General features: G+C 41.4%; 2 protein-coding genes and 1 pseudogene across 2 annotated transcripts in view; 2 read left to right on the forward strand and 1 right to left on the reverse strand.

The window, feature by feature from the left end:
* Positions 1-15,333, forward strand: part of LOC122230234 (probable cation-transporting ATPase 13A4) — a 77,305-nt gene that overhangs the window by 51,717 nt on the left and 10,255 nt on the right. Inside the window, exons 22-23 of the mRNA XM_042955989.1 lie at positions 7,202-7,274; positions 14,428-14,599. Of these exons, the coding sequence (XP_042811923.1) occupies positions 7,202-7,274; positions 14,428-14,599 (245 nt within the window). The remainder of the gene's footprint in view (positions 1-7,201; positions 7,275-14,427; positions 14,600-15,333) is intronic.
* LOC122230233 (probable cation-transporting ATPase 13A4) lies at positions 1,141-5,346 on the forward strand. Its single transcript, XM_042955988.1, has 4 exons — positions 1,141-1,216; positions 2,685-2,727; positions 3,125-3,234; positions 5,211-5,346. Exons 1-4 carry the CDS (start codon positions 1,167-1,169, stop codon positions 5,230-5,232), a joined length of 225 nt encoding a protein of 74 aa, XP_042811922.1. The 5' UTR covers positions 1,141-1,166; the 3' UTR covers positions 5,233-5,346.
* LOC122230232 lies at positions 9,277-9,930 on the reverse strand (annotated as a pseudogene).

Below are 15,333 nucleotides of genomic sequence, written 5' to 3' on the forward strand. Positions count from 1 at the left end.
ACTTTTAAGTAGGTAAGAAATACCTATTGAATGTGTCATAAAGGGGCAAAAACATTTTGTTGTCTCATTTCTAGATAGGTTTAAAATTAGTAAATTTGATTAGCCCATTTCTCACCATCTAGAGAAATAAAGTATTAGGAGCTTCTCAAGTCATAAGGATTGCTTTTGGGTGGCTGTCTTCATACTGCCATGGTGAGGGGTCTAACGGTGAGGTGAAGGGAAATCCATCAATTATAGAGGAAAGCAGCCCAAGAAAGGAATTCTGTTAGGTTTTTGATAGAGAGTCTACACAAGAAAGGGTCAAAGATAACAATTTTCTGATGAAGAATAAACCCATAGCAGGGGCAGGTAAGTTATATACATAACAGGTGGACAAACTAGAGAAAGATTGTGTCTAGTGTAATCCAAAGATAAATTATTTGTATTCAATTGCTTATCATCTTAGGCACTGTTTAAGACAAAAAGATTAAAGACTAAGCTGAGTTACTTTCAAGAACAGCAAGGAGCACAGAGATCTAACAGAAGAATTCAGACTCTGTAGAATAAAGCTCAGGTGGATGGAGCTGGTATACATTTATTATATCTCCAAACCACCAATGTTCCATAGCCAAAATTAGACTTGGGATATCAGCTGAGCTCCACAATTGGTCAAGCCCAGATGGCATGGTTAAATCAAAGACCACTAATTGTCACTATTTCATCATGAGGCTGTTTTTCCTGCTCGTTCTGAACAATTTTCTGAGAAGCTGTTGCCTCCTTTCCTTTCCCTAGGATGCTGACCTCTCGATATCTTGCAATTTCTCATACTCTACTGGTTCAAGATTCCATTAAGCTCAGGAATTTTTGACCACTTTCTTGATGGCAGTTCAGCTAAATATCTGAAGGTCATCATTTTCATCCAATATTTTTTATTAAGCAGTCATCTTGACTGATTTTTGGTCTCCTTGGTCGCTTACTTGATGACCAAGGTCTCAATGTCTTAAAAATAAAAAATAAAAAATAAAAAAGACTTCTTGGAAACAAATTGTGTTTTGCCATTCATGGATGTTATTTTCCAGTCAGCCTTCTAAGTATTATCAATTATCTCATGTATGACCAACTGACGTGATATAAAGTTTCTCTTGGGTTCCTTACAGATACTGATAAATGGAACAATCTTTGCAAGAATGTCTCCTGGGCAGAAATCCAGTCTGGTGGAAGAATTTCAGAAACTGGAGTAGGTTCTTTACCAATTCAGGTGGTATGAAGTGCCTGGAGCATGACAGTCAGGGAGAGAGTAAGAGGTACAAGAAGTCCCCTAAGGCAGTGGTTCTGAACCTAACTGCCTATGACAGTCACCCTGGGAGCTTTGAAAAAATAACAGTCCCAGGACCCCACTGTCCAGATATTCTAATTCAGTTGTTCATGTGGGGCTTGGACATCAGTGTTTTTTCAACGCTCCTCAAATGGGTCAATTTTGCACCCAGAGTTGAGAACCACTGGACTAGAACATATGGGACGTGAAAGTGTGTGGTGAGAAATGAACCTGGAAGGATAGTTTGAGTTCAGCTCCTGAAGGTACAATGACAATTTAGACATTATACATTATCATCACAGCTGTGACATAAGGAGATTCGTATGGCAAGGGATTCACATAACCTTAAAAATACTGAAATATTTATATGGCAAAGTATCTTCTCTGTCCTGAATCAGAATAATACTTCTCTTTTAACACAAAGGATCTGCATTAGAGAATAGGCAGTTCAAATAAAGTGCCCATCATTTGAGACCCTTTATTTCCTGTTAACAGAACCCATGGAGTCCTGTAAGTTTTTCTTCATTTCTGGTGCTGGACCATATAGACATGACTCCTAATCTTTTTCACTCCCACTTCATCCCCCCTGATTTAGTCACTAGGCAAGCTTCTTGATTCAGAAAGTCCTGTCTTCTTAACTTGGTTGAAAACCTAGATAGTAAACTAGTTGCCTTCATAGGACAGTGTGGAAGGCAAGTACAGCAAATCCTATAAAATACTGTCAGAGCACTCCTACCTTAAAAAGCACACTATCCATAATCTTTGTCAAGAATTAAAGCCAGCAGGATGCACTCACCCTCAAAGAGCGATCCTGACGCAGGAATATATTTTCTTTCTTCAAAGTCTGGGCATTTGTTAGTTGAGTGACTGCTAAAATGGCAAATTTCCTGCCCTGTTACTATTTACAGCACCAAGTAATTTTCGTTTATTGTTTTAGAAATCAGAAGACACTTTTCCCTACAGCATCTCACTGAATACTCACAACACTTTGTAGGAGAGAAAAATAATGGCCAAAATGGTCAAGTGATCAGGTCAAAGATCTAGATCTGGCTTCAAATCTGGTGCCCTCTCCACTGTGCCATGGTGTTATGTCATATAATTGTGAACGTCCCATTTTACAGCCAACAAAGCTGCTTTCTAAGCAGTGAAGTACAGAGTCTCCCTGAAATGCTTGGAGTCAGGATGGTGTGCTGGGTTTCCTAATCCATCGGGGAGCTGTAGAGTCACACTTTACTTTTAGTCAAACTGGACCCTTCAGAAAACTCCCTTAAAATAAAGAATCAGAGTGTCCCCTAAGTAACGAAGTTCATTTTATTATTTTTTTTAATTAGAGAAATGAGCAGTTAAAATTGCTTTGATTTCCCCTACAATTGACATGGCTCCCTTTTAGTTACTTTGTAGGTATGTGCGGTGATGGAGCCAATGACTGCGGGGTAAGTAGCTGCCGGTGTGTGGGGCCATAATCACACCAGGACACACCAGGACTTACACTTAATTGCACTTGCCTGGAGTCCTTTAGACATAATATCCCTGGGATACACTTATCTCCATTCTTCTTGATGGAAGAACTGACGTGGAAGGGTTTGGGAGGGTTTTGACCAAGGCCGCCCAATGACTCAGTGATCAGTATACTGACTTCTTTGGCCAGATGTCCCAGTGTCGTCTCTTTGTATATGCAATATTATGGTCGCGAACAAATTCTGGTCCCCTCCTGGCTCGTGCTTGGGTCCACGGGCCATCCTGTAGCTAGCTTGACAAGCTTTTCCTGTGTGGCCTCAGGGGAGACATCTGTGAGTGTGCAAGCAGAGTAAGCTGACTCTTTGCTTTCAGGCTTTGAAAATGGCTCACGTGGGCATCTCTTTATCAGAACAGGAGGCATCTGTGGCCTCACCTTTCACTTCTAAAACTCCAAACATTGAGTGTGTACCTCACCTTATCAAGTAAGTAGATGCTTTCCACCAGCACTGTTTTAATCTCTCTTGACTTTTAAGTTCAGATCCCATTGTTCGGCCAGGGAAACAACGGAAATTTTGTGTCCCTGGGTGGGGTGGGTGCTTTGCAGGACAATGCAGTCAGCCATTCTACTCCTGAGTGACTTACCAGCAGTTAAAAATAACTGTGGGAGGGGCGCCTGGGTGGCTCAGTCAGTTGGGCGTCTGACTTGGGCTCAGGTCATGATCTCGCGATCTATGAGTTCGAGCCCCGCATCGGGCTCTGGGCTGACAGCTCAGAACCTGGAGCCTGCTTCGCATTCTGTGTCTCCCTCTCTCTCTGCCCCTCTCTCACTTGTGTTCTGTCTCTCTCTGTCTACCAAAAATAAATAAATGTAAAAAAAATTAAAAAAAAAAATAATAACTGTGGGAGAGTAGTGGCATAATGAAAACCACTCAATAGGTTATCTTTAGAAAATTGGAATCTGGAACTTTTTTTTTAATTTTAAAGTTTGTTTATTTATTTTGAGAGAGAGAGAGAGAGAGAGAGAGAGAGCATGAGCAGGGGAGGGGGCAGAAGTAGGAGAGGGGCAGAGAGAGGGGGAGAGAGAGAATCCCAAGCAGCCTCCATGAGCAAAACGGAGCCTGACTCATGGCTTGAACTCACAAACTGTGAGATCATGACCTGAGCTTAAATCAAGAGTCAGATGCTTAACCCACTGAGTCACCCAGGCACCCCTGGAATCTGGAACTTGTAACTGCTTTGAAAGTGTTGATCTTATTATTGTTATTTTTACATATATCTCCATAGGTGCTTTATAATGGGGGGTAGAGACAAACTTTCCTTTCCCCGATTGCCCTCTTTTCCTCTTGCCTCTTTATGCTTCTTTGGAATATCCTTCCCATCCCCAGTTTTCAAAATATTAACTCATCTTTGCTGCTTCTACTAAAATCTCCCTTGGTGCTTTATCTGTACCTCCCAGAAGATGTACTTCTGCTGTATTTTATTGGGATGATAGAAATGGTTAGCACTGTGGCTGCTTTGGGTGATTATAACTAGCATGTATTTACAGCTTGTGAAGTGCTTTAATACCCATTATCTTATACTTCCAAACAGCCTGGAGATGTCGGAGTGGTCACTATTTCCTTTTACAAATAAAGAAATGGAGGTTTAGAGAACTTAACTGAGGTTCCCAAGCTCACACAGCCATATAGGATTAGAAATTATGTTAGAACTGATGGTATTTAAATGTTTTCTCTACAAATGTCATACTATTCCCACCATATTAAAATGATGATTTTGCTGGCTCCTCCCAAATTTTTAAAAATTTATGTGTGTATTTGACAAATATTTATAGAGCAGGCACTTAGTGCCAGGAACTGGTGGAGACCCTGGAGACCCAGAAGCAAGTAAATCACACATTCCTTGACCTCATAAAGCTTTATTCTGGTGGAGAAGTCAGGCAATAAACACATACACAGATAAATCAAGGGTAATGGGAAAAGTAAGAAGGCGGCTGGGGGGGGTGGAATTGGCTGCTGCAGGTGTGTGGCATGCGAAAACCCTTTCTAAGGAGGTGAGAGATGACGAGAAACTACCTTCTGGTAGAGCAAATGACAGCAGCTGAGCCCCAGTACAGGGAAAAGCCCACTCTGAAATCAGGCTTTGGAATCCCAGGAAAACATTATGACCAGAAGCAAATTTAAACTCGTTTCTTTCCAATGAAAGTGATAAAAGTGGCATCTCATAAATAATCTATTTTATGCTTTAAATATATACCATTTACTCCAAGTCCACCAACAGTAACGGAAACAAACACGTTCGTTGTTTTCAGTCTATTTAAATTCGATATATGATGTATTTGAGCATAGACACTGTTTCAGTGCAGTTTTAGAAAAAGCGGGGATGGCCAAATGATTTGAATGAAATGAAACACCTTCATGAAAATAGCCCCCAAGCCTGCAATCTTATTTAAATTCCTTAGTTTACAGATGAAGAAACTGTGACTGACAGAAGGAAATGACCTTCCAAATTACACTTGTGAGTAGGTACGAGCTCTAGGACGCATCCCCAGGTCCTCTGACTCCGCTCTGACATGATGCCCACAGAGAGCACGAGGCTACCATGCACTCTGGGCTCTCGAACTGGACCAAGGCTGGGGGGCTGGGCCGGGAATTGGTCTTTCCTGAAAGTCTAGTCGTTTAGCATACTGACAGGCAGCTCGCTCTGGCTCGAGGCTATCCAGTCTGTCAGACAAACTGTTGAATAATCAGGCTTTGGAGTGTTTCTCCTAAGCTCAGCTGAACAGCAGAGGCACTGACCTTTCTTTCCATCTCCTTACTCTGTCCTTTCTTTGCTTACACAGGGAAGGACGTGCCGCTCTCGTTACCTCATTTTGCATGTTCAAGTACATGGCTCTGTACAGCATGATCCAGTATGTTGGTGTTCTGCTGCTCTACTGGGTATGACTGGTGACCCGAGCTCCTGGTTAGAACTGAAACAAGGAGTTGCATCCTCCCAACCTGCATGCCTCTTGAGGAAGAGTGCACGTGGGGGAGCTTGGAGGACCAAGGGCCCCTCTGAAACTACCTTTGTGGTGAAAGTAAATCAGAAATAGATGCACACAGGAGAAGCTGAAGGTGTCAATTCTCTGACTCTCTGACAGAGACATTTTGTGTGTAGTAGTAGCTGAAGATCAAGGCATAGCACTTTCTCGCGGTTGCTTCTGGCTGCTTGGACGAGGTCTCCATCTTCTCTGTTCCAGTGTGACTCTACCCGAGCGTACCATTCAGTAGCGAGATGATCTGGGACTGGGGAGCTGGTAAATGTTTCAGAGCCGCTCTCCCTGGGACAGCAAGCCCTGGTTATTCATGTTTGCTGATTTCCGTGGTGTAAATATGCCCACCATGGCTGGTTTCGAGCTGCCTGCCTGACGTCACTGAGCATGGAGTTGGGAAGAGATGTGCACATGGCATGTCATTATGTAGTACTTGCACCCCAGAGTTAGAAGACTTGTAAATATCTTAAAGAACATAGATAACAGCACAATGTAGGAAAAGGATTAGGAAGTGCTGGATTGGGGGTATTTATTAGCTTTGTTTTAGCATAATGTATTTAATGGTAGATTTGTATAATTTCAGGTTCTATAATGGCTGTGTTTAACAGCCAGTTCAAAAAAATAATCCCTGAAAACTTTGCAATCGACTCTCATGAGCGAGTATAAGCAGCCTACTGATGATTCGTTAGATTCATCTCTATGTCCTGCCCTCTTGCTTCTGGGCTGAAGGTTTCAGTTTTGTTATTTTCAGATTGCTTATGTCTTTTCCCGCTCACAATGAATGAGATGGAGAAGGAGAGGCTGTGCACAGAAATTTGGTCCTATTTTGGAATCCCAACAACTCATGCTACAAACTAGAGTTGAACTTGGGTCATCTTGATCTCCTTTCCACTAAAAGGGGGGCAAGGAAGCAAGTTACTTGAAATCAGTAAGATCTTAACCTTTTTTTCCCCAAGAATATCAAGGATGCCTTATCAGGACTTGCTAATAACACCCAAGACTGCAAATAGTGGGTTCAATTATTCTTTTTCCACTGGTAAAATTTGGGTAAGATCACCACACATTTGTCTCTTGTTACTACTGGGAACTCACTGTCCTGTTGTTCCAGACCAAACCCTGACTTTCTGCTAGCAGGTAGAAAAGAGATCAGAGATGGATCTAGTAGAGTAAGACATCTCCCTCAACAGGAGGATGTTGATGTACAAAGGACCCAGCCTAGAAAGCACACAAAGGTGGCCTCCTGGTTGGAGGGGGTTTCACAGCCTTATCTTTGGTACTTCTACCAACACAAACAGGACCCTGGCCACACCTTCTTCTTGTAAAATCCCATGTTGCAGGAACAAAAATGAATGCAACTGATGTCAGACTTCATCCAGAGGGTCACAACATTTTTGACCTGCTTTCCTTTTTCTTTTCAGGAGACAAACAGCCTTTCAAATTACCAGTTTCTGTTCCAGGATCTGGCCATCACAACTCTTATTGGTGTAACAAGTAAGACATTTTTGAAACTTTCTTGGCTCTTCCAGAAGGGCTGGTCCACTAGGAGGGACACCAGTTGCAGCCTCAGGGATATGGGACTTACGCCCAAAGGTCCATTCAGAGAGGGAAAAAGGAAATAAGAGCCCCATTTGTGAGTCTTGGATTGAAATAAAAGTATTAGCCATGGAAAAGCTGGCTAGTTATTTTTCTGTTTTCCACAAAATACGGGGCTTCCATAATGGTCATTAAACTTATTTATCTATTTATTTGATTGTTTGTTTATATTTTGGGATAATTTATTGCTTTTCATTTTTTTTAAATATAATTTATTGTCAATTTGGCTAACATACAGTGTGTGCAATGTGCTCTTGGTTTTGGGGTAGATTCCTGTGGTTCATTGCTTACATACAACACCCAGTGCTCATCCTAGCAAGTACCCTCCTCAATGCCCATCACCCATTTTCCCCTCTGTCCACCACTCCTTCCCCCCACTACCCTCAGTTTGTTCTCTGTATTTAAGAGTCTCTTGTGGTTTGCCTCCCTTCCTCTCTGTTTGTAACTATCGATTCCCCCTTCCCTTCTCCCATGGTCTTCTTGTTCAGTTTCTCAAGTGCACTTTGAAAATCAGGAATGCTGTCTTCAGTATGCTTTCAGGTGTAATTATAGTTAATATATGCCCAGTTTATAGAGGCTGGATAGCTTTTATGCTTTAGACCTTTTTTTTTTTTTTTTTTTTTTTTTTTTTTTTTAGTTTATTTATTTGCTTTGAGAGAGAGAGAGAGAGAGCAAGTAGGGAAGGAACAGAGAGGGAGAGAGAGGATCCCAAGCAGGCTCCATGCTGTCAATGCTGACAGGGCTCAATCTCATGAACTGTGAGATCATGACCTGAGTTGAAATCTAGAGTTGGACACTTAATCGACTGAGCCACCCCAGTGCCCCTGTTTTAGATCTTTAAATCCTAGCCTTTGGGGATTTTGAATGAAGATTAAAGATAATCTTGCCATTAGGCCACTCCCATTTCCACCTCTTGATTAACATGAATTGTCTTCCCAATTTCCCTGCTGTAGGCTTTCACCCCAACCCATCCACTCCCCACCATCCACCATATTCTCTGCTTTCCTCTCTGTTACATATAAATGCCAACAGCTCCACTTATACGTTTAATCCTACCTCTTCCTACCTTCTTGGGGATTTTGTTTCTGTTATAATCTCCTTCTTCACGGTCATCAACTTTTCTCTGGTCTGCTGGATCAGCATATAAATATATTTTCTTATCTTCTACCAGATCTGGTATTCAACAAAATTATTAGCTACTTATTGAGTGCCTAATTTGTACTACTTACCGTAATAGGCACTTAGAACACATCAGTGAAAGGGAAAAAAATTCCCTTTCCTTGCATTCTGGTAAAACAACCTGGTTGTTCAAAGACCTGGAGCCATCCTTGGTTTCTCTTTTCTTTATCCTTCACATCCCTTTGGATGGAGCTCCTGTTGGCTCTGCTTTCCGAAGCTCTGTACCCCCTGACACAGAGCCGTGTCACCTCCCTTGCGGATTCCCACAACAGCCTCACAACTCATCTTGCTTCCCCTCCTCCCCATTTACCTTTCAAAGAGCAGTAAGAGTGTTAATTTTGAAAAGTAAATTTTATTGCCACCTACTTGCTTAAAATGCTCTAGCCCCTGCCTGCTTCTGCTTCACTTACAACCACATTGTTACATTCTTATCCCAGGCACCAGGGTCTTCTTGTCACTTGAGCGTTGTCAAGCTTGTGATCACCACAGTACCTTTGTTTTTGCTCTTTGCTTTGCCTAAAACACTCTCCCTTTCCATCTTTATATGGCTTTGGTTTTTTCTTATTCAGATCTTAGCTCAAATGTCACCACCTCAGGAAGTTCACTTTAAGTAGTCACCAAGCCAATTTTTCTCTATCACACAATTGTGCTTTTTTTTTTTTTTTTTTAGTTCCCAAGGTTTATTCAAGAATTCATACAAAATGTTCCAGATAAATGAGTTTTAATCCGCCTCTTCCTCCTCTTTCTCATCCTGGTTAATCCGGAAGTAACACAGTTTGTAACTCTCTTTGCTGTTAGCAACTACTCGCAATGAATCACAGGGATTATTCTTCAGATATATTTTTTAGGTTTATTTCTTTATTTTGAGAGGGGGGGGAGAGAGAGAGAGAGAGCATGCACAAGTGGGGAAGAGGCGGAGAGAGAGGGAGAGAGAAACAATCCCAAGCAGGCTCCACACCGTCAGTGCAGAACCCCATGTGGGGCTCAAACCCAGGAACCATGAGATCATGGCCTGAGCCTAAGCTGGATGCTTAACCAACTGAGCCACTCAGGTGCCCCCTTCAAATATTTTTTTGATGAGTTATTTCGAACACCATTTGGAAAAAAGCACCTCAGAAGTTACTGTAATCTTGTTTTTGTTCCTTTCAGTGGTTAGAGCCCCTCCAACTGAGATTCCCAGATTTTCCATTCATTTTGATTCTCTCTTGAACAAACTGCTCAAAATTGGCAGCCTCCATGATTCCCTCTTCTACAGGGTGGGTGCAGTCAAGGGCAAACTTCATAACTTGCTGCTTCTTCTTCCTTTTTCTTTTCTTTTTTTTTTTTTTTTTTTTTTTTTGCCCCCTTTCACCAGAAACTTTTTCATGGGCACCATGGTGGCAGTGGAGGCAGAAAGCACAATTGTGCTCTATTTGTGTGTGTGTGTGTGGGGGGGGGGTGCCCTTCACAATCTGAAGTTATGCTTTTATCTGTGTTTTTATTTGCGTCTTCCTGCCTCCCCTGTCCCAGAGTGTGTGCATTGTGAGAACAGCCCCTTGTCTATCTTGACTACTGCTTGTTCCCTGTAATTCTGACAGTGTCAGGTGTATCCAAGGGGCTCAAATCTCTGGAAAGAACACCCTTGGCCAGTCCATACTGTTAACAGAATTCTTCTTATGAAGAAGCCAAGCCTATCTCTATGTAACTTGCACCCATCCCAGCTCTGCGATTTAGGGTGGCAAAGAGCCATCTATGTTTTCTCCCTAGATCAGTCTTTCTTCCACATTTTTCAAAACAGCCCTCATTTCAGCTCTAATTGTTCTCTGTTTAGTAACAAGCATCTCCAGGTTTTCCTCTATATTTTGATAAATAACTTGATTATTTTTTGTTCTTATGGTTACTAATATATATTCATTATAAAACAAAGATGGAAAACATTGCAAGATATAACAAAGGAAAAAATCCATCTTTATTCTACCATTCAGAACTAATGAATTAAAGCATTCTGTATGTATATAAATGAAGAAATTTGAATTATGTTCTCTATATAGTTGTGCGTACATTTTCTTCATTTAACTTTGTCATAAATTTTCATGTCGTTAAATATTTTAATTATTTTTTATTGTGGTAAAATATACATAACATAAAATGTGCCATTTTGACCACTTTTAAACATATAGTTCAGGGGCATTAATTACATTCACAGTTTTGTGCAATCATTGCCACTCTTTACTTCCAAAATTTTTACATTTCCCCAAACAGAAACTCTGTACTCATTAAGTAATAGCTCTCCGTTGTTCTGTCAGTGCAGAGCCCAATGTGGGGCTTGAAACCATGAACTGCAAGATCATGACCTGTGCCCGAGTTGGATGCTTAACCGACTGAGCCACCCAGGTGCCCCTACAGCCTTTTATATTTGCTCAAATAGTTACTTTTTTAAAATGTTTTTATTTTTTATTTTTATTTATTTTTGAGAGAGAGAGAGGGAGAAAGAGAAACAAAGCACGAGTGAAGGAGGGCCAGAGAGAGGGAGACACAGAATCTGAAGCAGGTTCCAGGCTCTGAGCTGTCAGCACAGATGTTGAACTCACAGACTGTGAGATCATGATCTGAGCCAAAGTCAGATGCTTAACCAACTGAACTACCCAGGCGCCACTCAAATAGTTACTTTTACTGGACAAAAGAAAGAATGTCAATGAAGAGGTAGAAATTATAAAAAAGATTCTTTAGAAAGAATTTCTTTTGGCTCCTTTTCATATTTTCTGTCTTTTTATTGACATTTTCATTTTGTTCATACATTGTTTCCTAATTTCTTTGAGCATATTTGAAAGAGTTGTTTTCGGGGTGCCTGGGTGGCTCAGTCAGTCGAGCGTCCGACTTCGGCTCAGGTCACGATCTCATGGTTCGTGGGTTCGAGCCCCGTGTCGGGCTCTGTGCTGACAGCTCAGAACCTGGAGCCCACTTCGGATTCTGTGTCTCCCCCTCTCTCTGCCCCTCCCCTGCTCATGCTCTGACTCTCTCTGTCTCAAAAATAAATAGAAACATTAAAAAAAAGAGAGTTGTTTTATAAAATTTTTTTAAAATTTATTTATTATTGAGAGACAGAAACAGAGCATGAGCATGGGAGGGGCAGAGAGAGGGGGAGACACAGAATCCGAAACAGGCTCCAGGCTCTGAGCTGTCAACACAGAGCCCGACGTGGGGCTCGAACTCACAAACCACGAGATCATGACCTGAGCTGAAGTCGGATGCTTTACTGACTGAGCCACCAGGCGCCCCTGAAACAGTTGTTTTAAAGTCTTTGTCTAACATATCATATGACTTCACTCATATGAGGACTCTAAGATACAAAACAGATGGACATAAGGGAAGGGTAGCAAAAATAATATAAAAACAGGGAGGGGGACAAAACATAAGAGACTCTTAAATATGGAGAGCAGAGGGTTACAGGAGGGGTTATGGGAGGGGGGATGGGCTAAATGGGTAAGGGGCATTGAGGAATCTACTCCTGAAATCATTGTTGCACTATATGCTAACTAACTTGGATGTAAATTTAAAAAATAAATTTTTAAAAAAGCTGGGATTTGGAGAAAAATAATCAAAGTCTTTGTCTAGTAAGTCCAATGTCTGGGTGTCCTCAGAGGTTATTTCTGTCAACTTATTTTGTTCTGCTGAATATTATAATGTCGTAACTCTGGAAATCCAGATAACTCTGGAAATCCCCCTTCCCCGGGACTTGATGGCTTTTGTTCTGCTAGTTTTTGAAGGCTGTCATAGTCCATTTGTTTGGTGACTTTCCTAAACTATTTTTTGCAAAGACTGTATCAGTTGCCATGTATGGTCAATGAAATCTCTGTTCCTTTAGCTTTTGTTTAGCTAGTGTTTTTGACAGAGATTTTCTTGACTTCCATGAGTGCAAAACCATGAACAAAGAACAACCTCTCCCAGTCTTTGCAGATTTGTTCTGTGCTGGGGCCCTTCAACACTCAGCCAGGCTTGTGCTGAGTGCAGAGATCATCCAGAGCTCAAAACTGAGGGGCTGTTCCAGTCTTTTCTGAGTGGGTAACTTGCCTTAGGTGTGTGCATGGTTTTCTATAGTCCCCAAAATACACATATGTTTTTGAAAGCCGTAATTTTCCAAAGAAACGTTCTTTAGCTTTTCTTTATCGTAGCTATTATTTTATGTCTCAACTGCCATCTTTTGCCCCAGGTGACTGTGGGTAGTTGGTGAGCCTTACAGTTGTTTTCAAGCAGTGGATGCTGCTGCCCTGAGTTCAGTCTTGCATTAGGTGAAACAGAGATGAGCGCCTTGCACCAGTCCTTCAGGTACCCCCAGACAGGTTAGAATGGACATACCCAATGGATGCAGTTTGCTCTTCCTGTGACCAGAGACCAGAGTCCTCCACTGGGAGGGCCAATGACTGACTTTGAAATTGCCACTGAGCTGAGGAGGGGTAGGGCAATGGCAAGTACAGATGTCACAAAGCTTTCCTACCATTTTTAAGTTGCCTTTTTCTTGATTCAGCATTTGTTTGACTTCTGTAAACCTTTGTTGTTCATAGTTCTGAAAAAGTTAGTTTTGATAGTTTCTGCTTGTTTTTCAATGTTTCTGTGGAAGGATGGGACCTTAGGGCTGTCTGCTCTGCCATTTTTTCCGATGTCACTTCTCATTTTGTCATTGAATATTTTTTTAAGTTTATTTAATTTATTTTACTTAAGTTTATTTATCTGAGAATGAGAGAGTGAGCAGGGGAGGGACAGAGAGAGAACAAATCCCAAGCAAGCTCCACGCTGTCAGTGCAGAGACCAAGGCGGGGCTCGAACTCACGAACCACGAGATCATGACCTGACCCGAAATCAAGAGTCAGATGCTTAACCAACTGAGTCACCCAGGTGTCCCATTGTCACTGAATATTTTAAAGCATTGCTTCTTAGTGACTGCCTGTTGTTTCATTATGTAGATGTACATAGTTTACTGTAAGTGATGCACTAAAGAACATCTTTCTACATCTCTGATATTTTTAGCTTAAGACAAATTTCCAGAAATGGAATAACCATGTCAAATGTTATGAACATGTTCCGGTGTTTTCATATTTATTGCCAAATTGCCCTGCAGAAGGTTTGTGTCAGTGTACGTTTCCAGAAGCAGTGTATAAGAGTGTACATTATCATCATGCCCTCACCTATAATTTGATGGGCTTTGCCTATTTAATAGGCAAAACTGAACCACAATTTCTTTATCCATTCATCAGTTGATGGACATTTAGGCTTTTCCCACAATTTGGCTATTGTTGAGAGTGCCGTGGCAATGAGAAAGAATGAAATATGGCCCTTTGTCGCAACGTGGATGGAACTGGAGAGTGTGATGCTAAGTGAAATAAGCCATACAGAGAAAGACAGATACCATATGCTTTCACTCTCATGTGGATCCTGAGAAACTTAACAGAAACCCATGGGGGAGGGGAAGGAAAAAAAAAAAGAGGTTAGAGTGGGAGAGAGCCAAAGTATAAGAGACTCTTAAAAACTGAGAACAAACTGAAGGTTGATGGGGGGTGGGAGGGAGGGGAGGGGAGGTGATGGGCATTTAAGAGTGCATCTTTTGGGATGAGCACTGGGTGTTGTATGGAAACCAATTTGACAATAAATTTCATATATTAAAAAAAATAGCCAAAACTGAAAGCATTTCATGATTGTTTTTGTCTTCTCCCTGAAGAATTGCTCCTATGACTTGAGTTTGAAGCCATTCATTGTATTTTGTTCCCTCAAAACCCTGATGTACTCCAGTTTGTCAGTTTCCTTGGCTGTGTGGGCCTAAGAAGTTACACCGTTCTTCTGATGAAGAATACAGTATTTTCCTTCTCTCACAAACATAACACTTGAATTTATTTTGTAGTGAATTTGAATGGTGCCTACCCCAAGCTGGTGCCCTTCAGGCCTGCAGGACGGCTGATCTCCCCACCTCTGCTGCTCTCTGTGATTCTCAACCTTCTTCTCAGCTTAGCCATGCACATTGCGGGCTTCATTCTGGTTCAGAGGCAGCCTTGGTATTCCATGGAGATGCACAGGTACTATCACAGCTCTGATTCCAGCTTCTCACATCCTAATTTCCATCAAACATGGTCTGGCCCTTATGACAAGAAGTAAAGGGTTCTTCATTCTTCTGGAGGCGTTGGCTTTCTTTCAAGTCCCTTGGGGAATTTTCCAGTGATCTTCTCTCCTCTGTAGCACAGTTTGAGGATATTATCCATTGGCACTTACTTTTGCCTGTCTTGTGTGATAATGATCCATGACCTTCTTTTACACCTAGGGTGACCATGCATTATAATTTGCCCAGACATCCCCAGTTTGAGCCTGATATCCCAGTGAAATTTTTTAAATTAATTAATCCTTGAAGTATATTTGGCATACAATGTTACATTAATAACAAGTTATCAATTCGACCATTCTATACATCATTCCTTGCTTACCATGATATGTGGTGCCCATCTGTCACCATATATTAATATGCTATTTTTGATTACAGCTCCTATGCTGTAATTTGCATCCTCATAACATTCATTTTATAACTGGAAGTTTGGACCTCTGAATCCCCTTTATCTATTTTTCCCACCCCTTCCACGCATGTCTCCTCTGGCAACTACCGGTTTTGCTGGTGATACTAGTCTTTTCCTTTCACATTCAAATATGCTCCTGTTGGATGATAAATTATATGGTCACCCTATTTATCAATATTCAGAGATCTTAAGCCACAAGAGGAAAAACTCATGGCTTACTCATCTTTTTCCCACATAACCTTACT

The sequence above is a fragment of the Panthera leo genome, chromosome C2 (genome assembly GCF_018350215.1).
Source record: "Panthera leo isolate Ple1 chromosome C2, P.leo_Ple1_pat1.1, whole genome shotgun sequence".
NCBI lineage: Eukaryota > Metazoa > Chordata > Mammalia > Carnivora > Felidae > Panthera > Panthera leo.